At 44.1% G+C, this 26,181-nt stretch overlaps 1 protein-coding gene across 2 annotated transcripts; it reads left to right on the top strand.

Moving 5' to 3' along the window:
• Positions 1-889: 889 nt before the first annotated feature.
• LOC123739537 (uncharacterized) lies at positions 890-12,928 on the top strand. 2 transcript variants are annotated; one of them, XM_045713878.2, is made up of 3 exons: positions 890-1,023; positions 4,771-4,875; positions 8,648-12,928. In XM_045713878.2, the coding sequence occupies exons 2-3, from the start codon at positions 4,782-4,784 to the stop codon at positions 12,367-12,369; spliced, it is 3,816 nt and encodes a 1,271-aa protein (XP_045569834.2). In that variant the 5' UTR covers positions 890-1,023; positions 4,771-4,781; the 3' UTR covers positions 12,370-12,928. The 2 variants fall into 2 exon arrangements, with proteins under 2 accessions (XP_045569834.2, XP_082830931.1); XM_082974805.1 differs by lacking the exon at positions 890-1,023 and adding an exon at positions 4,429-4,597.
• The last annotated feature ends 13,253 nt before the right edge of the window (positions 12,929-26,181 follow it).

Raw genomic sequence — 26,181 nt, 5'->3', positions numbered from 1 at the left:
TTCGTCATGATATGTCATCAGGGCGGCAGGTAGCCTAGCGGTTAGACCGTTGGGCCAGTAACCGAGCGGTTGATGGTTTGAATAATCAAGCCGACCAGGTGAAAAATCGGTCGATGTGCCCTTGAGCAAGGAACTTAACCTTTATTTGCTCCAGGGGCACCGTACTACTATGGCTGACCCTGTAAAAACAACCCATTTCGCTACACCAGCAATAACATATGCTAAACACGTGTATGTGACAAATACATTTGATTTGATTTGAAGTGTCCACTTAATTTGAGGGGAGAGGGTGTTTTTTACATGTTTGGAATGCACCCTTTGAATTCGGACTGCAGTCAGAGGCTTACCTTTAGTCATGTGATTTACAAGAAGAGTGTTTGGGTGGGGTGGTCACATATATTACAAGAAAGAGAGATTTGGTCAAAGACAATACAGTATGAAGATAAGCTAAAACTGATTATCCTATTCAAATCCGCGACTACACTTGTAGGTGATGTCATGGCGACGTTGGCTGTCAAAGCTCAGGCGTAGAAGCAAGTCATCGGGTCTAATGGTCATCTTGCGCCGAATTGCGCATGTGCAAGCAGGAAAATCAAAGGTAGTCCTTCGATATAAACTTGTTTTTGACTAAAATTAAAACGTGTCAGTTTATTACTTTCACGAGATTGGTGAAATAACATGTTCAACTACTTAAGAAATTGTCTCGAATCTAGATTTTTCCTTTTGATTTTGTGAAAATGAACAACTAAGGAAGATATTTTCACTTCTGTCATTGACTTCTCAAGCACCAAATCCCGGCATGTTCTGTTCAGTCTGTTTCACAAGCGTTCCTGGAAGTCTCGTGATGTTGCACCTCTGGGTTTAGAAACTCTGTGATTTGGTCTATAAAACAGGGTGTCACTCCCGGTCTACATCTTGGTAGAGATACATCCCGACCTATGGGCTCTACTTGGCTTCTATTTTGTACATCTACTTGTGATTTCTGTCTGGTTGACATCCATCGGAAAGCTTCGTTGATTTAAGGTAGGCTACTAACCCTTATTTCATTTCGATAAGCCTAAATGGTTGCTAAGCAAAACCTTTACTGTCCAATCATTAAAGCTACAATCCGCATTTGGTGAAACTGGCACGTCCGTTTGGAATATTACAACAACGAAGTTACTTCAAAGGAAGAACACCTTTCTTCCATCTGACACAACTTGTCTCCTGCGTTTCATCACTAAAACAATATCAAAGGCGCTGTTTCACCAAATGTAGTTTTAATTGTAGCTTTAATTGTTACTTGAATTGATAGTTGAGAAATAACATTGTCCGTCCCACCACTTATTGTGGTCCGCAGCTGAGGGATGGGGCTAGGGAAATGTAACCCCTCTCAAATTCAAGAATGTGCTCCAGATGCCAGGACTGACAGTCCATGACATCTGCATTATAGTTTTAACCATCTTTTGAATCTATACATAGCTTTTTTATATTTATAAACAATGGAGTAAAATAAGTGTCTTTTTCCCCATTAGAACCCAAAATAAACAATCGTAAGCTCATGACGTATTTATAAGTTGTATTCTTCAAATTGCTGGTTATACTGTGTCATTAATTTAAATGTAATTATATATATTTTTTAAATATGTATGTACCAATCCCGGACAATAGCTGTAATAATGTGTATGCTTTATTGAACAAAAGAGAACCATCGCGCTCTCCCAGAGGCTTGGCTGGTGCGTAAAACCCGCTGGTGTAAGTTGTCGCATAAATCTTTCTTCATTATTCTATGTTTTTAGTAATTTTCACTGCACACAGATGTGTCGGCTTTACAGCCTTCAGTGTGTAGTGACAACATCTGTAAAGAAACAGATGAGCAGCAGGTGCTTCTAATCAGGGTTTCCGCTTATCTGCCCTTCTGGGATGTGGCTTTTCTGGTCTGACTGTATTCAAATGAGTCAAAAGAAATACAGAATATTAGGGTATGGGAGCAGGCACGAAGGTCAACTCACAAATCAGACAGTACAAAATTACTGCTTTGCGAGCAAAAGCATTCACTGTCTATTTTTGTTGTTATTTTCATATCATCTCTAAGAAAGTCAGAGACCAACAAGCGAATTGGTGGAGACTGGTCAAAAGATCGAGCGGATAAGGCAGAGAGAGACCTCGATCAAGCCAAAACTGAAAAACAGAAAGTGGAGGAGGAAAAGAGGAGGACTGAAGAGGAAAACAAGCAACTCCTTGCTGAGAAAGTGAGAATGGAAACAGAAAAAAAGATGGAAGAAAAACGAAGACGGGAGATCGAGATCCAAAGACTAAAATTAATAGAACACAGTAGACAGCGAGAGAAGGATGAAAGGACCAGGATAAAGCAGGAAAAAGAAAATGCAAAAGGAGATCACAGAACTGTATAAATGTATTCAAATATTAAGAGACAAGGGCATAAACAGTTAATTTATCCACAATGAATTATTGGAGAAAGTACACAATCATTGTGTACTTTTAATATCTACAATTGCACTGCCTGTTTTATTTTCCTCAAATGATGTGCTTAAAGGGATAGTTCACACAAATGACAATGATTTTAATAGCCCTGTTAGCAGTCTTTGGTTTTGTTTACCTGGCTGCTGCCATCAAATGCTTTTCAAAACCAATGCCTGTCAATATCTGAGAATCTGTAGCTTTGCAATAAATAGATTCTATTGATGCCTTGTTGCCGGATCTCTTCTGACACAGAAAAATCCACACATTTTATTCAGGATTCATCACTTGCGCTATGCACATTTTAATGACAAAAATAAACTATCCAATATACTTTGCTAGGCAGTAGCAGGCACTGCAAGAAGCCCCTGGTGTGACTCAGTGTCTGCTGTGTTTGGTAGAGATATAACACAGTGGACCACTCCTGTCCCTTAACCCCCACCTCTACAGCACCGGTTAGATGTCAATGTCATCACTCAGTAAAACACCTCAGCATAAAACAGCAAATATGGATACTCCAGAAATTCTTCTTAAAGAGGCAAAAAAAAGTGATCAGGTTGAGTTAGTAGTGAATGAGGTGGAGAGGGTAGAACAGCCAGAAAGGCAGTGCAGCAGAGTTGGCTGCATGTTTGGCGGTAGCTAACTAGTCCCCATCAGCATAAGGGTAGGCTAATGCTAATAAGTTAGCGTTCAGTATCCTAAAGGTATTGGATGTCAGTCTGAGTTATTTAACAGTATATTTAGTGAATGGGCAAGCTAAGAATGTTGATAGAAGTCATGATATTAGGAAAAGTAGTTATTTCCAGCAAGTGTATTTGATGGGTTTCGTTTCTGTAGCTAGCTAGCTTCTGTAGCTAGCTGAGAACGAAGAGCTGAGCAAATGTTTTTCTGACTGAAGCACATATCTTCTGACAGTGACACAGCGCCACCCTGTGGACTGAAGCTGAACTTCACTACAACATATTTAACCCTTTATAAAATGAGCAATGCTGAGGTAGTAGAACTAATGAAATGAATCATAGGTCTTATAACCTATATCATTCTACATGTAAACATGCTTGGCTCGTGTTATTTCCATATAGTCTATGTGACTATTTGTGAAGAACTGCCCATTATTAAATTTGTGAAATAATGTAATTGTGCTTTTATTTTTACTCTTTATTCATTTAGCTACTTTTTCTATTGTTGCATTTTTGAGAGGTGAACCTGCAAGAAGGGGGAGGGCAGCCAGAAAGAGGGGGGAAAGATGGTCAGCCTTGTGGTTATATTGTACAGTGAACAAAACATGAAATACATAGGCCTTTAAATTGTGTCCTCAAATGTTACGTAATGGTAGAATTGACGAGGTCTGATAACTCATTCCATTCCACAAGTCCATTTTTCTTTGGCTCAAGTCTCTTTATATTCATATAGCCTAGGGGGCTATGTAGCTTCTTATCTGTCGTGTTTGGAGTTGTGTTGCGTTGTTATGTGAACATTTAAAATGTTTCTTTACAGTTGAGTTGACCTGGTTGTGTCTGTATACTAGGATAGGGCTGTAACGGTACAGGTATACCTACCAAACCTTGGTTTGGTCCGCACTGTGAACCTGAATGAATACAAAAAAACATTTCAACAAAAAATGAAAACACTAGGCCTATACGCCATGCCTACGCTGGGTTGTATGCCATTGTCCTGTGAGTAAAGCTGAAAAAACATTGTAGGTTATTCTGTTAACATGTAAACCATATATAGCTTCCAAATACATTTTCAAAACTCCTGTGAATATCATCTAGAGCGCTGACTGACAGTCCTTCTAGAATTTGAGGGTTACCAGCCTCATCAAAAAGCTAAGCTGTATGCCAAAACAAGAGGTGTGGCTGCTGTTTTGCTGAAAAACAAATCCAGAGTGTAGAGAAACTTCTGTATTTTCTACTCACATTTGTAATATATGTCCTCTATTTTTTTCAGTTTGGTACATTACTTAAGTCAACTTAAGGTGGATTGTTTTAATTAAGACTGTATTATGTCCACCAGAAAACCATCAACATGTTCAGTGTCTTTGTTTTTTTCCCCCAAAGAAATAAGAGCACCAATCGTTAGGGCTCCAGAGTCCTCTTCCTGTTCAGAAAGAACAACAAGACTGGAGAACAAAGATGTGAGTGACTCAAATGTTTGCATAACATACTGTATCAGTGATAATTTACACACGCTGCATTGTCTGGGCAATGAGCAAAAGAACTATGATTTTTATGTTGACAGCCATATTATCTGTTGCAATTTTCTAATACCGGGGCTGCTGAAGTAACCCCAGTTCTGATATGTTTTCAGAACACTGAGTCATGTCTGACTCGGAGACCATCGAGCTAGCCGCTCTGGGCCGACCCTTCCAGCTGGGGATGCTGTATGACTGTCGTAGAGATGTCCTCATTCCAGGTACAGGAAACTATTCCTCTTTGGTTTGGAGGTAATCAGTGTGCATCATCTTGAATTCATTGACAGTGTTTCCACCACTGAGTTGGATAGAGGGCACACTGTTCTAGCACAGAGAACACCATTGAGGGCTTTCACCATTTTAAAGTAGTTTCTACGGATTTAGGAAGAATGAGCAGGAGGGGTCAGCCAATGAATTGCACTCCTGAACAGACATTCCATAACTGCAGATGTCAGTAAATCACCAACCTTGGCTTTATACCTGTTCAGACTATACTGTACACACTTCACACAGTAGGTGGTGATATGCACCTTTTCAGTTTATTTACAAACTGCTAATACACTCATAGAAGTTGAAGACATTGGGGACATACTTGTGAACATAAGCAACCATTTAAATTTAAACAGTTTCTCCAGGTCAAAATGAGTCTCAGCTAATTAAAATTGTTGATTTACTTGCACGTGACAGAATGCTAAATTGTAGCTGGTCCCATCAGATAACATGGCATAAGTTAGCGCTATGCTAACCTCACCAGTTGGCAGCGATTATATTCTGTCTGATCCCTCCAGAGGACCCAGATTGAATTATGTAATCCTTCCTTAACCCAAAGGAAGTATCTCCCAGTTGAATACTTCAAAATGGTGAAAGTCCTGAATGGAGCTGCCCATGCTAAAACAGGCTTTTGGGCAATAAAGTCCTCTATGATGCTGTCACAGAATCGGCCATTGCAGAGAGAGATTAGCTTTCTGGTGCATCTCTATGGTTACCACAGAGTAAGAAAAGCTAGAGGACGCACTTGGGACAAAAGAGTGATGTCATGCAGGTTGTTTTTGAAGTGTTCATATTGTAGTAATGCTGTCAATGACAAAGATTACCCTTTTTTTTCCTTCTGAGAGTGTAATGTGGCACTATTTGTCCCTGTAGGGCAGTGCTTCTCAATTATTTTCTGTTACACCCCCCCCTAGGAAGAAGTAAACATTTCGCGCCCCCCAACTCTCCGCCGCGACTCTAAATAGTATCATTTGTCTATAAAATTGTTATAAGTACACCTCTGCATAACATTGTATCCTTATTAACATTAAAGAAAAAAAAAATATATATATAGATCAACTTACAACAAAGAATAACTTTATTAACATTGTTTTTTTTAGTTTGTAACAGAAAAGACTTCAAGTGCATCAATTTGCCTGAAATGTAAAAAAAAATTCAGCCCTTATTTAAACTGTAAACATTTTTGACCATTTGATACTGAAAAATAAAATTAAATATAATCAATAAATAATAATAAATTCAAATTGATCAGCAACATTAACTCAGGAGCACAATATATGAAACATTTTGACCTATAAAACAAAAATGAATAAAACAATTGTGCTGATTTTTTTTTTTAAATCAAAATGAGGAAGTCAGGATTAATAGCTACAATGAGCACGTTTTGCAGAGCTTAGCTTTTCCAAGCGGGGTTTGAAGCATGATACTGCAACTCTCAGCTCCTGCTCAATGTTTAGCTGGGACCTGTACTTGGTCTTCAGTGCAGCAACAGCAGAGAAGCCAGTCTCACAAAGATAAGATGTTGCAAAAGGAAGAAGAATGCCCATGGCCCTCTGCCCTAAGAGTGGATACTACCTCTCTACACTCAGCCAGAATTCACTCAGTGTCTGTGATGTGAACCTCAGTCTGAATGTGGAGTCAGACGTCATATCAATGAACTGGTCCTCCTCTGCAGAGCTGAAACCAGTTGGAGCTGGTGCATTGAAAGGATCTCTCACCCAGTCATATTGGGAACTGTTTTCAGGGAAGTACTTTTTAAAGAATCCCATCAGTGATGAAATATGCTCCTTAATATATGGAATCACTGAGGTGGCATCATAGTCAGTAGTGTCAACAAATTCATGCAGGTTCTGGAATGAATCAGTATTTCCTTCATCAAGTCGCCTGCCCCACATTGCAAGCTTTCGAGTGAAAGAGCTGATCTTGTCTGTGACCTGAGGGAGGTGTTTATCTTTCCCTTGAAGCTGTAGATTTAGTTCATTTAGCTTTCCAAATATGTCACTCAGGTAGGCCAGTTTTACCAGGAAGTTCTCATCACTAAAGGTTTCTGTGATGTCATACTTGTGCTCCTGCTCCAAAAACATTCTTATCTGCTCTCTGAGCTCAAAATCATCGGGACAAGACTTTTCCTCGTGACAGCCACCTTGCTTCACTGTGAAACAGCACAGCTTGATGTTCAGCTCCCATCTCCTCACAGATGGCAGAGAAGACTCTTGTTTTTAGTGGTCTGGTCTTTATACAATTGACTACACCTACAATGTCAGTCATAACCTCACTTAATTCAGAGGAAAGGTGCCTTGATGCCAGTGCTTCTCTGTGTATAACAGTGTGTCCACTCAGCATTAGGTGAGGCCTTCTTGATGAGTGCCCGAAGTCCTTTTCTCATCCCTGCCATGGTCTGTGCACCATCACTGCAAACACCAATGCAGTTCTCCCACTTTAGCCCATTCTCAGTCAGAAAGCAGTCCAGCATTTTGAATAGCTCTTCAGCTGTTCAGCTGTGGCTCTGTCTCTGACATATTTACAAAAAAGTAGATCCTCACACAGGGAGTTTGTCATGTCAAAACGTACATAAGTGATAAACAAACAGTCTTTGTTGCTGTCAGTTGCTTCATCGAACTGTAAGGCAAAACGTTTGTCTTTGAGTTTATCTACCAGCTGTTCTTTAAGATTGTTAGCAATGTCATTTATACGTCTGGCGACAGTGTCATTGGACTGGTCGTTTGCAGCACTTGCGTCATCCAGCATGACAGAGACCATGTCTAATGCTGCAGGCAGTATCAGCTCCTCTGCTATGGAGTGGGTTTTTTTGCACTGAGCAATTTGGTACGCCACCTTATATGATGCTAACAGTGCTCGCTGGTTTACTGAAGAAGCATTCACAAAGCGGGACGATTGTTGACAATATTCGGCACGTTTTCGCTGAAAAAACTCAAGCGGCTTATCAGCGTGATTGGGGTGTAATGTCTATAAGTGACGCCTTAATTTATTTGGCTTCATGCTGTCCGCTGCCAACATTTTTAGACACAGTAAACATACCGGTCTTTCCTCGTCTCCCACCGTAGTCACAGTGAAGCCAAGCGCTACATACGCTTCGTCATATTTCCTCGTCTTAGCTTTCGGGAGACTTACGTTTGTCTCATTATCTCCGTCTCTCTCCATCTTTCTTTTCATCCCCGTTAAATATTTTTCCATGGTGTCTCTTAAGGGTTTGTTATCTGCACTTCATATCTCCTGCTCTGTGCTGTGTGCTCTTGTTCGGTTAAAAAAAAATACTCCCCGCGGCAAGAAAAAGCATGTTCCCCGGGGTCATGCGCCCCCCTGGCATCGCTCCGAGCCCCCCCAGGGGGGCGCGCCCCACTATTTGAGAAGGACTGCTGTAGGGGAACATTCTAGATAGAGTTCTATCTCGAATCTTTCTGGTTCCAAATAGCACCCTTTATTTGGTACCCAGATTCTATTTGACCTGAAAGAAGCTTCAGATAGAACCCATTTCCAGACTGGTTCAAATGGTGCTACAGAGCATTTTTTACTTCTGAGTGTAGGAGGTGTAGGTTTTCTAACTATGGGTTGACACCTAGAATATTTACTTTGAATTAAATATTTACCTTCAATTAGTTATTTGAATTTAACCATGTTTACATATAGAAATATTTACACATGTACACGTTGGAGTATAATTTTCACAATAAACGTTCTTTGGTCATTCTCTTTAAACTGCAGGTATCACTCTCTGGGATTCTGAGATGCTGCAGAAACACATCAATGTCCGTCCACAACCAAACACTGACTTCAAAATCATTGCTTCAGACTCAAGTGAAGCCAAGTCAGAGGCTTTGAATGTGTCTGCATCTCTTGACGCCAGTTTCCTTGGTGGCTTAGTCAGTGTGAAGGGTTCTGCTGAATTCCTACATGACAAAAAGACCTCAAAGCGTCAGTCTAGGGTTTCTCTGCAGTACCGTACCACCACTCGCTTCGAGCAGTTGACCATGGACCACCTGGGGGTAGGAAATGTGAAATACTCTAATGTCTTACAAGAGGGCTCTGCAACCCATGTGGTGACTGCCCTGCTGTTTGGAGCGCAGGCCTTTTTCGTTTTTGACCAAGAGGTTTCCTCAGGAGAGAACCACCAGGACATCCAGGGAAACCTGCAGGCCACAATAAAAAAGATCCCTCAAATGTCAATAGAAGGGCAGGCAAATTTGAAGATGAGTGAGGAAGAGCAGAGAGAGACCAATAAATTCAACTGCACTTTCCATGGTGATTTGGCACTAGAAAACAACCCTGTCACATTTGAAGATGCCATCAAGGTGTATGCTGGCCTGCCATTTCTGCTAGGGGAGAACGGAGAACATGCTGTGCCCATGACCGCCTGGCTCTATCCTCTCAAGAACCTGGACTCTGCAGCTGCCCAGCTAGTCAGGCAGATCAGTGTTTGCCTGGTGCGTCGCGCACAGCGACTCTTGGACGGACTCGACAATACTGATGTACAATGCCAGGACATGATGAAGGAAGACATGGCTATCAAGTTCCCTGAACTCAAAGCCAAAATCAACAAGTTCAGGGACTTGTGCTCAGAGTACAAGCTGGTGTTCCAGAAAGGTCTCTGCAAGGTTCTTCCCAACATAAGAGGAGGAGGAATGGAGGAGGAAGAGCTGATAAAAATGCTCAACAGCAAAGAACGTTCTCCATTCCAGAATAACCTCATGATCACGTACCTGGACGACAGAGAGAGAGAGATGAATGTTGTTCGCTCTTACCTTGACATAATGAAAGAGGTACAAGTTGTGTGCTCAAGCAGTGAATTGGATGGAATAGTGCTTGATAAAGCTAATGATTTTGTAGTGTGTTTAGCATTTTCCTATTTGAAGGAGAAAGAAGAGTATGTGTTAGACTTGGAGAACTACTTGCTGGAAGAATCAAAAAGTGATTTTTCACTGATACCTTACAATCCCAACGCAGCCGGGAAGACTACAGCAGAAAAGTGGTTTCGCTCGGGGGAGGTAACGACCCTAACTAGGCAAACCATAAATCTGTTCCTAGACTTCAAAGATTCAAACAAAGGCAGAGAAAATCTTGCATTCTGCATTGCATCAATTCCAAACAAAGTCCTCACTGCATCCTCCATCCATGTCTATGAAAGAGGGACACTTTTGAGTCAACAGTTTGAGCTGCCATCAAAGCCAGGTGTTCCCACCATCAAGAGTCTGGAGCATGACTGTGTCCACTTGCAAGTCAACCCTCCCAACCTTGGTGTTACCTGTGTGGAGTCGTACCAGGTTTTGTACCAGGCTGAGCAGGCTGACTCTGAGTGGACAGAGGTGAAATCGGATGCTACAACTAACCAGGTCACCATCAGTCGTTTGGACCCTTACAAAAAGTACCGCTTTAGCTGCAAGGCAGTGTGCAGACCTGGTGTGAGCCTCTCCAGTGACTGGACAGAATATTTCAGGACCCGCCCATGTAGCCCCCCTGGACCACCCACAGAGAAGAGGATAGAATCGGGAAGTATCAGAGTGAACTGGGACATTCCTACCATAGCGGGAGATGATGTTGAAGTCATTGGTTATGTGGTTGAATACAGAAAGAATGTAAAGGCTATAGACAATCAGATGTGGCACACCATGAAAACCACCACTAGAGAGAGTACACTGGAAGGACTTGAGCCTGACACTGCATACAGCATCAGAGTCTTTGCTAACTGTGGCGAAGCAGGGAATAGTCTACCCAGTTCTGAGACTGTGCTGACTACCCTTAGGGTCTCTGATCCCCAACCGAAGACGAGCAAATCAACCAGAGCAAAAAGTGAGGAGTTCCTCACAAAATCCCAGAAGGTGGAAAAGGGCAACCCCTCAATCCACTGGCTGAATCTGGAACAGAAGTTGGGTGTAAGTGACAGTTTTGACCAGTACAGATTTGGGAAGAAAGTTGAGCAAGGTAATAACAAGGTGATATTGCTTCTGGGGGCCACAGGTGCAGGAAAAACAACTCTGGTCAATGTCATGATAAACTACATTCTCGGGGTAAAGTGGGAAGAACGTTACCGCTTTAAGCTCATCCATGAGGTGACCAACAGGTCACAGGCTGAGAGCCAGACTGTGGTTGTGACATCATACGAGCTCTACAACCAGCCAGGCTTTCAGATTCCTTATTCTCTGACCATCATTGACACACCAGGGTTCGGAGACACCAGAGGAATGGCTCAAGATAAATTGCTCACCCAGATGTTGAAGGATTTCTTGTGTAATCCTTTAGGGATTGATCACATTGATGCAGTCTGCTTTGTAGTGCAGGCAACACTTGTTCGTCTCAGTCCTTCCCAGAGATACATCTTTGATTCCATCCTGTCCATCTTTGGAAAGGATGTTGCTGAAAACATCCTGATGCTTGTGACATTTGTAGATGGGAAGCAAATACCGGTGCTAGAGGCCATCAAAGCTGCAAATCTGCCTTGTAAGAAAAACAAGAAGGGGCTACCAACCCATTTCAAATTCAACAGTTCATTTGTGTTCTCAAAGGAGACGGAGAGCAGCTCTGAAGAGGATGATTCCAATGATGATCATAAGGCCCAGTGTCCAGATCAATGGAGTTCAACTTTCAAGGAGATGAAGAAATTTTTCCAAGCACTGGAAAGCATTGAGAGTAAAGATCTGACCCTGACAAAGAAAGTTCTGGAAGAACGTGAGCTTCTGGAGAAGACATTGACACACCTGACCCCTCAGATCACAGCAGGTCTGTCAAAGCTAAGTGAGATCAAAAGCTTCAAACAGTGTCTGGAGAACGAGGACGAGAACATGAAACAGAACAAAGATTTTGAATCTGAGGTAAATGTGCTGCAGGTGAAGAGAAGCAAATTATCCCAAGACTTTGCAACAAACTGCAAGATATGCAATTTCACATGTCACACCTGCTGTTTCCTCCCAAATGAGGATGAAATCAAAAGTTGTGCCGTGATGGATGATGATGGCAACTGTACCGAATGTCCAGGAAAATGCTCTTCCACTGACCACGACAGGGAAAAAGTCTTGTTGACATATGAAACAAAGACTGAGAAAAGGACTATTCAAGAACTGAAGGACAACTTCATGAAGGCATGGGACAAGTCTAATGAAACCAAGGAGATGCTGGATAAACGTGAGGATGAGTTTCATATGATTGAGGACGCGCTGATGAATTTGATCAAGCAGTCTTCTGACTGTCTCAAAAGACTTAATGATGTTGCCCTGAAACCAAGCTCTCAGTCCACTGTGGAGTACATTGAGATACTCATTCGCACAGAGGAGGACGAACGCAAGCCAGGCTTTGAGGATCGGATCGTAGAGTTGAAGAAAATGAAGGGAGAGCCTGAGATTCTGGATAAGATTGCAAAAGGAGAAGATTTACTCCCAAATGAGCGAAAATTCATGAAGGATAAAAAGGATAGTCGGCAGGAGGTTCCAACATAAGTCAGGGATGTTGTCCTGCTAACATTATCCGGAAACAAAATTGGGTCTCTATTTGAACATCAAGCTTCCCAATATTGTAGGAACGTTTGCGTTTGTTGGGAAGATCCAACTGAGATGTGGGGTTAATTGGATTTGTAAATAAAACTCAGCCTTGTGTAAAGCCGTATGTTAATTTGTCCACCTCAAAGTAACTGAACAAAAATGAGGGCCTAATTTAGATCTAGATTAAATCAGAACTGCATAGAAAATCATTGGTTTTGTTTAGGCAATGTCAGAGGTGCAGGGCTGGCCCTCCCATTAGGCAAGATTAGGCGGCACTTGATTTTGGGGTGGCATTTTGACAATTGGCTGCTGCCCTCCAGCGCCCCTGATCGGCTACTACATCGCCAGCGGCACCCCAGCCACCAGCTCATTAGCGTTGCTGCAGTTCCCGCCCCCACCCCATTCCCGCTTCTCCTGAAGTGCATTCCCACTATCCTTGGTAGCTATGTTGACGTGTGTGTTTTATGTGGGATTATCCAATTGTGAAACAATAATAAAAAGGAATCTGCCAATGAAATTATTGTATTGTTTTGTATTTTGTGAGTGACAAAGATGATTAGCGATTAAGGCAGTAGCCTAACCTAGCCTGTTAACCTTAGCTAGCTACTACTAGTGGATTTAATTTTAGCTAAAAGTAATCTATAGAGATTTGAAACAATTTGCTACCATGTCTAAGAGACGACAACTACCAGGAAGCCTGTGTGGAGAATGACAAAAATAAATAAATAAATATCTTATATAAGTGTTATTGTAATTGTAACAATTATGTAGTCGTGCCATGTATGATAACAGGTGGCATATTATTAATAAGAAACTCGGTTTCCTACTACAGGTAGTTGGCTGCATAGTGATAGCAACATTGTAACTCTCCGATGCAGGGGTTAAAGTGAAATTCCCTTCTGCCTGGTAAGGGACTTCCTATATGTGCCCGCGTGCACCAAACATTTTTATGGGCATAATCATAGGATTACATGTACAATTGGAGCCTATACGTTTGCGTTTACTGAGTAGAGTAGAGCCAACTGAGATGTGGGGTTCATTGGATTTGTATTAAAACTCTTAGCCTTGTCTAAAGCCTTATGTTAATTTGTCCACCCCAAGGTAATTTAACAAAAATTAGGGCCTAGAGTAAATCAGAACTGCATAGAAAATCATTGTTTTTGTTCAGGCTATGTCAGAGGTGTAACTGCATCAAATCTCTGAGTGGCTGTTCTTGTGGTCATTGTCACAAAGCCACACCCATCCTACCCATGTTAGAAGTTCAGAAGGAGAAAGTGTAGGCTATATAGAAATAATGACACGTTGAAAATGATTAAATGAAAGAATAAGGATTGATCTCATCCTAATGGAGGTGTACTGTGTATTACAACACACATTCCTATGTTCAACCTTGTCAAACGGCTCAATGAGATTTCTAATAATGAGACTCAGTGTATCAAATGGCAATGTCCGCGATAGCGATAGGTGTAACGCTGGGAAACGCTTGTTGATTTGACAGCTACAACACAGTAACACCTCTGACATCGCCTACGGGTCTTCCTATAAGCTAGAGTACCAGTGAGGATTTCCTGCGGTAGACAACTGACAGATACAGCTGTTGATATGTAATTGATATAAGGAACATTCAATACAATTCACGAGTTAATTTAACAAACTCAGTTTAACCCTTTCTCATGGTTGGTGTCTTGACAAATTTGGCCAAAATCATGTGACATAAAACATTACATTTCTTACCTTGCATTCATGGCTGTGTTTTTTGTTATATCATATATTAAGCATTTATCAGTTAAATGAGACATTGAACTTGAACCCGGTAAGAATCCTGGATCTTGCTCGGACAGTTCTTTGTTTGGCGGTTTTGGAAATGCACTGTAACTAGGCTTATGTAACATTTAGTGTTTCCTTATGTCACGGTGTGAGTATAGTTTTTATGGGCACACAAATCCAAAATGTATGTGATTACAAAATCGAATGCTTCTAACTGATATATTCTTAACTTGATATTTAAAACCATAATCGATATTCACTTCCTATTTCGCAACAAAGCATCCTTCACTCATGCTGCCAAACATACCCTCGTAAAACTGACAGTCCTACCGATCCTCGACTTCGGCGATGTCATTTCCAAAATAGCCTCCAATACCCTACTCAACAAACTGGATGCAGCCTATCACAGTGCCATCCGTTTTGTCACCAAAGCCCCATATACTACCCACCACTACGACCTGTACGCTCTCGTTGGCTGGCCTTCGCTTCATACTCGTCACCAAACCCACTGGCTCCAGGTCATCTACAAGACCCTGCTAGGTAAAGTCCCCCCTTATCTACGCTCACTGGTCACCATAGCAGCACCCACCTGTAGCACGCGCTCCAGCAGGTATATCTCTCTGGTCACCCCCAAAGCCAATTCCTCCTTTGGTCGTCTCTCCTTCCAGTTCTCTGCTGCCAATGACTGGAACGAACTACAAAAATCTCTGAAACTGGAAACACTTATCTCCCTCACTAGCTATAAGCACCAGCTGTCAGAGCAGCTCACAGATCACTGCACCTGTACATAGCCCATCTATAATTTAGCCCAAACAACTACCTCTTCCCCTACTGTATTTATTTATTTTATTTTGCTCCTTTGCACCCCATTATTTCTACTTTGCACTTTCTTCTACTACAATTCTACCATTCCAGTGTTTTACTTGCTATATTGTATTTACTTTGCCACCATGGCCTTTTTTGCCTTTACTTCCCTTATCTCACCTCGTTTGCTCACATTGTACATAGACTTATTTTTCTACTGTATAATTGACTACGTTTGTTTTACTCCATGTGTAACTCTGTGTTTTTGTATGTTGTCGAACTGCTTTGCTTTATCTTGGCCAGGTCGCAATTGTAAATGAGAACTTGTTCTCAACTTGCCTACCTGGTTAAATAGAGGTGAATTAAAATAAAAAGAAATAAAAATTAATGTGGTTCTTCAATAATTCTGCATAATACTTGTTGGGTGCGCATTTGTCCAGCTGTTTTAATTACATTGTGATATTTTCACACATCAAATGTATTTTCTGAATGACAGTCAAGTGACAAACAGCTGTTGTGATACAGCACTCGATGCAACAGCCAAAGTGCAGGGAAATATTGGTAGGAATGTCCATAATGTTTTGTCTCCTTCATTAACCTGATGAAGACCATTGTGCCGTGGTCCATATTAGATCTAACATCCCTAGCAGATAATTGATGTTGATCATCTGTCTGCTTGATTTACAGCAGGGTCACGATAGATTGAACAGAGAACGAGTCAAGGTAATGAGTTAAAGTTTTATTGGACAGAGTCGACTGGGCGCAATTGTGTAGCTATCGCGCATGGAAGCATGGCCTTAACTACATATGAGAACACAGAGGTCTGTGTATTTTTTGCCAATTGATACTTCTTATTACATGACAAGATTAAAAAAAATAGTAAAGGGTCGTTCCTAGTTCATTTGATTTTATTCTGAAATCAAACAATTCATAAACAGATTTTTTTTGTCGTAAGGAAATATTAAATAATGATTTGATTATTGTGTTTTTATAATTGTAGGTTCTAGTTCATTTTGTGAAAATAGGGCCGGATTTAGAAATCATAGGCCCCGGGGCTTTGTTTTTTGAAATAATGCACACTGACGTACATAATGATGGAGATGAAGCCATAGGCTACCCACGGTGATGGCCATTGTGCTTGCTGTGGCAATAGTCCATCTCAAGATGAGCGGCTTTGAATAACAGTGCTGCTGTTAGCTAGAAATTGGGAGTAGATTTATTTTTTATTTTTTTGTATTGTTTTAACATATAGATTAGTCTTCTCTTTTCAGCAGTAGGCATTTGCTTTCCAAACTACATTTTTCCCAGGATTGTATTTTGAAATCGGCAAAAGGCAAACCGACAGTTGCAACCAGTCATAGAAATATACTGAACAGAAATATAAACGCAACATGCAACAATTTCAGACTTTACTGAGTTACAGTTCATATAAGGAAATCAGTCAACTGAAATAAATAAATGAGGCTCTAATCTATGGATTTCACATGACTGGGAATACAGATATGCTCATTCAAAACAAAAAATGGGTGTGGATCAGAAAACCAGTCTTGCGCTGCCTTATGCAACACGGCACATCTTCTTCCCCAGTGGATCAAGCTGTTGGTTGTGGCCTTTGAGGCTGTATTGTGTTTGTTTACGTTTCCTTTGTTTACAAATATTGGAGTTAAACAAGCTTATATTTTGGGTTCTGTTCGGGTACGAATGAGGCATTTATAAGTTACATTCTTCTAGAATCAATGGTTACATATCATTAGGTACAAAAATGGATGTAGCAACTGCTGATTGTAAGGTAAGCTATAATTTAAGCTACTGCTGTATTGATATTGTGCATGAGGCAAAGACTTTCATGCGAATCCTCTTCTTGTTTCATTGGAACTTGTAAAAACACATTAATAACCCTGTAATTTACTATGTATTTTTGTAATCCTGTTTCTATGACCTGTTTCCACTAAAATGTAACCCAGTCTGCTTTGGATAAAGACATCTGCTAACTGGCATGTATTATTAAAGTCTCCTTTGACTCTAGCTTCCCAGTGTAGTGTTAGGGTTGAACTGGCTATTTGTTTGCATAACCTATATAATATACCGGGGAAGCTATTCTACAATATTAAGTATATAAACTACGGTTAAGACAACTGCTGAAGACAAGAACTACATCCGGCGACAGGAAGTGCGTCATGAGGCTGGGACCAGCCTGCACGCCGACGTTAGGATGAGCAAGTTTAAACCACGCTCATCCTCGCCCTGACAGGCGAGCATTGAGCGGGAACTATCTCTGTCAGAGTATATAAGAGAGAACAAAAGGATGTGTTTCTCTCTTCTCTGTCTGCCCTGCGTGGTGTCACAGTGAGACCGTATATATACGAACAACATATTTACCATTCAAGTGTTTGCAATAGTTAAAGAACAAAGAAAACTTGAGTTACTCTTTGACAAATAATTTGTTCTAATACCAGATTCGAATTGACGTGACTCGACAGTAGTTACCTTTCCTTTCCAATATAAGGCAGCCAAAGCTAGTTGAAGTCACTATAGCAACAGGGACAGGCTTAGTGCGTGTTGAAAGTAGTTTTATCTTCAAAGCAAGTTTCTCTGGTTACCCTTGAACCTGTTATTATAGTGGACAAGCTAACTACTGCTGTTTTTACACAGACATTAGGCACATGTCTTAAATAATACAGCAGGCTAGATTTAATAAATTAACTGGTTTTATTCAAACTCAGTCAATGTAAATGCCACTTGCTTCTGGGTATGCTCGCCTTATGGAAGAAACGACACACGCAGCGATGACACGCCGTACACCTCGTCCAATTCTCCCTTGTGCCCATAGTAGGGTGAACTAGCGATAAGCTGCCAGCCTGTATGCTCTGAAAACAAAATCATAAGCAAAATTAGTCTGATACCGACACTAAGTCATATTGTATTCATGTTGAGCACGCCCCATTATTGGTTAGAATAAGATTTAATGAATCATATTTCTGTCTGCGATTCCAACTCCGGCATCTAATCAAAAGGTCAATGCTTTACCATCACGCCAAACAGAGCTTATGTGTCACGCCCTGACCAGGTGAACTCGGGTATTTTGGGTCAGGGTGTGTCATGTTGGGTATTTTTCCTTGGTTTGTTTTCTATGTTTACGTTATAGCCTTGTGTGAGCTCTATGTGGTGTATTTCTATGTTGGGTTCTGTCGATTCCCAATCAGAGACAGCTGTCGCTAGTTGTCTCTGATTGGGATCACATTTAAGTTCCTTTTTCCCCCACGCTGTTTGTGGGGTGTTGTCTCTTTGTGTTAAGATCAGTTAACGTATCGGCATTTTCTTGTTTTTGTGTACGTGTTTATTTCAAGTGTAAAGAATAAACATGTCTTCGCTCCCAGCTGCGTTTTGGTCCGCTTCCTCATCACCCGACGATGATGGTTACAGAACACCCCACCAAACCAGGACTAAGCAGCGGGAGGATAAGGAGCGCGAGAGATGGGCTCGCGAGGGGAAGGAGTTCTGGACCTGGGAGGAGATCATGTCGGGGAAAGGACCCTGGCGAAAGGATTCCCAGGTCGAGGAGGTAAAGCCAGCCGGTGGACGGAGTAGCAGGCGGCGGTCGAGGAGGCCCGGAAGACACCCCCAATAAAAAAATTTGGGGGGGCTAATGGGGTGGTCCGGAAGGGCAGAGGAAGAGCCCAGACCACTGCTCTCGTGGGGGATGACGGCGGAGGATGAGACGGAGATGAGGCGGTTGATTGAGGACCTGCTGAGGGAAGATCTGGAGGAGGAGCCATGGGATGCGGAGTTGCGCGCTGTGTCGCCAGTGCGCCCGCACAGCCCGGGGCGTCCGGTGGACATGCCCAGCACATGCCGTGCTAGGATGGGCATCCAGCCAGGACGAGTGGCTAAACCGGCTCCATGCTTCAGTTCACCAGTGCGTGTTCACAGTCCTGTCTGGCCCGTTCCTGTTCCCCGCACCAAGCCCACGGTGCGTGTCCACAGTCCTGTCCGGCCCGTCCCTGCTCCCCGCACCAAGCCCACGGTGCGTGTCCACAGTCCTGTCCGGCCCGTCCCTGCTCTCCGCACCAGGTCAGTGGTGCGTGTCCCCAGTCCGGCCCGGCCCATCCCTGCTCCCCGCACCAAGTCAGTGGTACGTGTCCCCAGTCCGGCCCGGCCCGTCCCTGCTCCCCGCACCAAGTCAGTGGTGCGTGTCCCCAGTCCGGCCCGGCCCGTTCCTGCTCCCCGCACCAAGCCAGTGGTGCGTGTTCCCAGTCCGGCCCGGCCCGTCCCTGCTCCCTGCACCAAGTCAGTGGTACGTGTCCCCGGCCCGGCCCGTCCCTGCTCCCCGCACCAAGCCAGTGGTGCGTGTTCCCAGTCCGGCCCGGCCCGTCCCTTTTCCCCGCACCAAGTCAGTGGTGCGTGTCCCCAGTCCGGCCCGGCCCGTTCCTGCTCCCCGCACCAAGCCAGTGGTGCGTGTTCCCAGTCCGGCCCAGCCCGTTCCTGCTGCCCGCACCAAGCCAGTGGTGCGTGTTCCCAGTCCGGCACAGCCCGTGTCCGGTCCACCGGTGCCCAATCCTGTTCCGGTCGACGGCTCCGCTCCGGAGCCTGAGCATGCCGCTCCACAGTGGTCCAGTCCAGGCCAGAGGGGTAGGGCTAAGGTGGAGGCGGGGGAAAGAACACGCCCGGGGCCAGAGCCTCCACCGAGGGTGAGGCGCCCACCCGGGTCCAGTTTGGTGCGCCGGGAGTACGCACCGTTGGGGGGGGGGGGGGGGGGTACTGTCACGCCCTGACCAGGTGAACTCGGGTATTTTGGGTCAGGGTGTGTCATGTTGGGTATTTTTCCTTGGTTTGTTTTCTATGTTTACGTTACAGCCTTGTGTGAGCTCTATGTGGTGTATTTCTATGTTGGGTTTTGTCGATTCCCAATCAGAGACAGCTGTCGCTAGTTGTCTCTGATTGGGATCACATTTAAGTTCCTTTTTCCCCCACGCTGTTTGTGGGGTGTTGTCTCTTTGTGTTAAGAGCAGTTAACGTATCGGCATTTTCTTGTTTTTGTGTACGTGTTTATTTCAAGTGTAAAGAATAAACATGTGTTCGCTCCCAGCTGCGTTTTGGTCCGCTTCCTCATCACCCGACGACGATCGTTACATTATGATAATTATCGTCATAGGTAACCAATTTTATATATATTGAGCACTCACCCACTACTGATGTTAGCTTTAAACGATTTATAATCAAGCAACATTTCTGCAATTATTTAACTGGCATACCTGCTGCTGATTGGTCGAGTAACTTCTTCTGCCAGGAAGTCCTTCATAAGGATTAGTCCAATGCTTTGCCATCCAGACAGATTGACAGGAACCTCTGACTGGATGTAAAACAGCCACCATCCACTGGGATTTTGTACTGCATCGCTGCCATCTCTCTACAACTCACACACTCATACTCCCTAGCCATTATCTGTCAGTATCCGCACTCACACCAGTTTGTGTCACCGCTACTCCGACCCTCTAGCTGAGGTGTTTCAGGTGGCATATCTGTGTTACTGCTACGAGGTTGAACTCTGGTCTGGGGCAACGATCGACTCAAACATCAACGGCTTCAGTAGGTTTATTTGCTCCCTAACTTAAGTTATTTCACCCCCTGCCATAAACTCAGACTAGGAGCTACTCTCCTGCCAGCAACAAGCCAGCTATTACTTCCCATTGCAAACATATATTATCACGTTCACCACACAAAATAACCGGTGAACTAAAGTTCAAATGAATTTTATTTTCTCACATGTATTATTTTAAAAAGATGAATAGCAACATCAAATGAACTGCAATGCAATAAAATGAGAAGCTGTGCCACTCTTCAGATAATGATCATTTGACAACGGTCCTCCTTTATGAAATGTGCATTGGCCGGGTCACATGGTTTGTCCTTATGATTTTATATCCGAGAGAAGTACTTTCTCCATTGTGATCAAAGCCAAGGCTGACAGTCGGGCCTGTCCAGTGGTGTTCCTGGACTTTCCTCGAGACTTGTGAACACAGTATTGGGGAAGGTTTCCCTATATCTGGGGAACTGTTGGGTGAAGAACGGCAAGGTACATCAGCTTTTCGTGGACCTTGAACCTGTTCCTTAGCTGAGTGTGAAGGAACGAACTACAAAAATCTCTGAAACTGGAAACACTTATCTCCCTCACTAGCTTTAAGCACCAGCTGTCAGAGCAGCTCACAGATCACTGCACCTGTACATAGCTCATCTGTAATTTAGCCCAAACAACTACCTCTTCCCCTACTGTATTTATTTATTTATTTTGCTCCTTTGCACCCCATTATTTCTATTTCTACTTTGCACTTTCTTCCACTACAAATCTACCATTCCAGTGTTTTACTTGCTATATTGTATTTACTTTGCCACCATGGCCTTTTTGCCTTTACCTCCCTTATCTCACCTCATTTGCTCACATTGTATATAGACTTATTTTTCTACTGTATTATTGACTGTATGTTTGTTTTACTCCATGTGTAACTCTGTGTTGTTGTATGTTGTCGAACTGCTTTGCTTTGTCTTGGCCAGGTCGCAATTGTAAATGAGAACTTGTTCTCAACTTGCCTACCTGGTTAAATAAAGGTGAAATAAAAAATAAAATAAATATTTCAAAAGTGCTGAACAAATAGTTTTATTGACTACAACCATCCTTGCACGCTCATTAATGTCTTAATCAAAATTTTGGATTGCCTCTTATCTGCTCATTGTTCCCTTATGCAATAGTTTGTACATCTCAATTGTCAGTAGAAACCACATTTATTTAAGCAAGTCAGCCATATCAGCTATGTTTTTTTAAAAGGCAGTAAATGAGGATAAATTCACTGTTTTGCTGCCAGACAAGGCTCCTCTGATAACCAGGTTCAGCAGTGGTAAGGATTCCCTCCATGGTGCTGAATAGAAAGCTCTGCTGTTGGGACAGCTTTATGTAGGCCCTAACAGTTTGTGGGAACCATTTGTCACCAATATAACACAATTCATGTATTGTTTAGTGTTGTGTTGTTTATTGGTTTTGCTGGCATGCATTAAAAAGTGTTTGAGTTTCCCCACCAACATTTATATGCTAAAATCGCCACTCAGCATGCTCAGCCCCCTCCTGTACTCCCTGTTCACCCATGACTGCGTCGCCACGTCTCGAACTAAAATCACCACAGGCTAGTGAGATCTAAAAGTGCATGTAGTCCTGTTTTGTGGCATTTCGCTAAGGCTCTATGTTATACCGATCACACTATAAGGCTCTGTTATACCGATCACACTATAAGGCTCTGTGATATTGTAACGGCTGTCGGAAGAGAGAGTAGACCAAGGTGCAGCGGAGTTAGTGTTCATCATGATTTTAATTTAATAAAGAACACTACACAAACCAAAACGAGAAAACTGACAGCCAAACAGTCCTGTCAGGTGCAAAACACTCAACAGAAACAATTACCCACAAAACCCAAAGGAAAAACATGCTCCTTATGTGTGACTCCCAATCGGCAACAACGAACTTCAGCTGTGCCTGATTGGGAGCCACACACACGGCCCAAAACAAAGAAATACAAAAAACCTAGAAAACGAACATAGAATGCCCACCCAATGTAACACCCTGGCCTAACCAAAATAAAGAACAAAAAACCCCTCTCTATGGCCAGGGCGTTACAGTTATACCGATCACACTATAAGGCTCTATGTTATACCAATCACACTATAAGGCTCTATGTTATACCGATCACACTATAAGGCTCTAAGTTAAACTGATCACACTATAATGTTATTGTCACGTCCTGACCATAGAAAGCTGTTATTTTCTATGGTAGAGTAGGTCAGGGCGTGACGGGGGGTTTCTAGTTTAGTTTTTCTATGTTGCTATGTTCTAGTTTTGTATTTCTATGTTGGGTTTTGTTTGGGATGATCTCCAATTAGAGGCAGCTGGTACTCGTTGTCTCTAATTGGAGATCATACTTAGGTAGGTGTTTTTCCACCTGGGTTTGTGGGAGATTGTCTTTGAGTTTGTCACGTCCTGACCAGCAGATGGAGCTATTGTTTTAGTTTTGGGGTCAGGACGTGGCAGTTTTGTGTATTGGAATGTTTGTATTGTTGATTGGGACTTCCAATTGAAGGCAGGTGTGTTGAGTTGCCTTTGATTGGAAGTCCTAAATAGGTGTGTGTATTTTTCTTTGGGGTTGTGGGTGTTTGTTTTTGCACTGCGTTTATAGCCTGCAGAACTGTTGCTGTTGTCACCTTTATTGTGTTGTTAAGTGGATGCTTTACTCCTTATTTGTAATTAAATATGAGTATTCACATACCTGCTGCGCCTTGGTCCATTTATGAAGACAGCCGTTACAGAACCACCCACCAAACCAGGACCAAGCAGCAGAAGAGGAGGAAGCCACAGGAGAAAAAAAGGGTTGGGAATGGACATGGGAGGACGTCCTGGACGGCAAGGGAGCCTGCACCTGGGAAGAGATCCTGGCCGGAAGGGATCGCCTCCCATGGGAACAGGTGGAGGCACTCAGGAGAGTGGAGGCAGCTGGACAGAGGAACCAACGGGAACGTTATGCTGGAACACGGTTGGGTAGGAAACCCGAGAGGCACCCCCAAGAATTTTTTGGGGGGGGGCACACGGGTAGCTTGGCCAGGCCAGGGAAGAGCCGTAAGCCAGCTACCCGTGACTACAGGGAGGTGCGTATGAGGTGGAGGGCGCCATGTTACGCTGAGGTACGCACCATCTCGCCTATACGGACGCACAGCCCAGTCCGCCCAGTACCAGCGCCCCGCAGGTGCCAGGGCAAGGTGAGCATCGAGCCGGAAGGGGTGATGCCAACCCAGCACTCAAGACCGCCAGTGCGCCCTTTCGGTCCGGTGTTTCCAGCTAGACGCACTAGCATGGAGGTGCGTGTCTCCAGGCTGGCACGTCCAATACCAGCCCCACGCATCAGGAGTCTAGTGTGTCAGCCCAGCCTCGCCAGTCAACAGTCACCAGAGCTGCCCGCCAGTCAACAGTCACCAGAGCTGCCCGCCAGTCAACAGTCACCAGAGCTGCCCGCCAGTCAACAGTCACCAGAGCTGCCCGCCAGTCAACAGTCACCAGAGCTGCCCGCCAGTCAACAGTCACCAGAGCTGCCCGCCAGTCAAGTCACCAGAGCTGCCCGCTAGTCAGAAGCTGCCAGAGTGGCCAGACTGCCCGGTTCTGCCAGAGTGGCCAGACTGCCCGGTTCTGCCAGAGTGGCCAGACTGCCCGGTTCTGCCAGAGTGGCCAGACTGCCCGGTTCTGCCAGAGTGGCCAGACTGCCCGGTTCTGCCAGAGTGGCCAGACTGCCCGGTTCTGCCAGAGTGGCCAGACTGCCCGGTTCCGCCAGAGTGGCCAGACTGCCCGGTTCCGCCAGAGTGGCCAGACTGCCCGGTTCCGCCAGAGTGGCCAGACTGCCCGGTTCTGCCAGAGTGGCCCTCCTGTCCTCCGGTCCAGCCCGAGTGGCCCTCCTGTCCGCCGGTCCAGCCCGAGTGGCCCTCCTGTCCTCCGGTCCAGCCCGAGTGTCCCTCCTGTCCTCCGGTCCAGCCCGAGTGGCCCTCCTGTCCTCCGGTCCAGCCCGAGTGGCCCTCCTGCCCTCCGGCCCAGCCCGAGTGGCCCTCCTGCCCTCCGGCCCAGCCCGAGTGGCCCTCCTGCCCTCCGGCCCAGCCCGAGTGGCCCTCCTGCCCTCCGGCCCAGCCCGAGTGGCCCTCCTGCCCTCCGGCCCAGCCCGAGTGGTCCTCCTGCCCTCCGGCCCAGCCCGAGTGGCCCTCCTGCCCTCCGGCCCAGCCCGAGTGGTCCGTCTGCCAGGGTCAGCCCGAGTGGTCCGTCTGCCCGGCGCAGCTATCGGCGCCACCAAAGTGGGCGACGCCGAAGGTGGAGCAAGGTCCACGTCCTGCACCTGAGCCACCTCCAGGATAGGTGGGTCGGGGAGGGAGGGTGTAGCACAGTGCCGTCGGTGACGGCAGCCACCCTCCCTTCCCTCCCTTATTGTTTAGGGGTTATTGTTTATGGGTTTTTTGTTGGTGTTTTCTGTTGGTAGGTGCATTCCGGGGTCTGCACCTTGAGGGGGGGTACTGTCACGTCCTGACCAGCAGATGGAGCTATTGTTTTAGTTTTGGGGTCAGGATGTGACAGTTTTGTGTATGGGAATGTTTGTATTGTTGATTGGGACTTCCAATTGAAGGCAGGTGTGTTGAGTTGCCTTTGATTGGAAGTCCTATATAGGTGTGTGTGTTTTTCTTTGGGGTTGTGGGTGGTTGTTTTTGCACTGCGTTTCTAGCCTGCAGAACTGTTGCTGTTGTCACCTTTATTGTGTTAAGTGGATGCTTTACTCCTTATTTGTAATTAAATATGAGTATTCATATACCTGCTGCGCCTTGGTCCATTTATGAAGACAGCCGTTACAGAGTTAGTGTATGTTTCACCTCTGCGTCACGGTTTGGGTTGTTATTCAGTTTATTTATATGTATTGCATAGTTTCACAGTGAAAATAAAATGTGGAACGACACACACGCTGCACTTTGGTCTGCTCCTTCCGACGACAACCGTGACAGTTATACTTATCACACTATAAGGCTCTATGTTATACTGATCACACTATATATTTTTGTGGGTGTAGACATGGTTGTCCTTGTTTGATAGAGCCATTGGACGTGTTTCAGCCATGTTCCGATTGGCGGATTCATTGCTAAATATAGAACTCTCTCTCACAGTCTCACATCAGAATTAGACTTTCATCCATGTTTCTCAAACGTCAAATTTCAAAGTTGTTGCAAACGTCAAAAAGTTAAGTTTAGGCATTAACTCTGAATTTTATGTTAGGGTTTAGTTTAGGCATGACCTACAAAAGGTTAAGGTAAGGAAAAAGGTTTGGATAAGGCTTAAAATATAAATCTCAACAACTTTCAATCACTGGATTTTACACAGCATGATGCCGCCACCACCATGCTTCACCGTAGGGATGGTGCCAGGTTTCCTCCAGACGTGACACTTGGAATTCAGGCCAAAGAGTTCAGTTCTTGATTTCATCGGAGATTCCACTCTACCATAAAGGCCTGATTGGTGGAGTGCTGCAGAGATTCCGGGTTTGGTGCGAATAGTCGTGCTACACTTCGCTCCGCAGGTAATATTACATTTCATTACATTACAACGGTTTGATTTGTTTGATCTGAGCAATTTTTTAGCTAGCT

This window comes from Salmo salar, chromosome 04, assembly GCF_965601325.2.
Source record: "Salmo salar chromosome 04, fSalSal1, whole genome shotgun sequence".
Taxonomy (NCBI): Eukaryota; Metazoa; Chordata; class Actinopteri; order Salmoniformes; family Salmonidae; genus Salmo; species Salmo salar.
The sequence above is the reverse complement of the archived record's forward strand: the minus strand, read 5'-3'. Positions and strand labels throughout refer to the sequence as shown.

Coding starts and splice junctions, on each gene's coding strand:
- LOC123739537 (XM_045713878.2), top strand. CDS start 4,782: ATGTCTGACTCGGAGACCATCGAGCTAGCCGCTCTGGGCCGACCCTTC. Junction 4,876..8,647: donor TAGAGATGTCCTCATTCCAG/GTACAGGAAACT, acceptor TTTAAACTGCAG/GTATCACTCTCTGGGATTCT.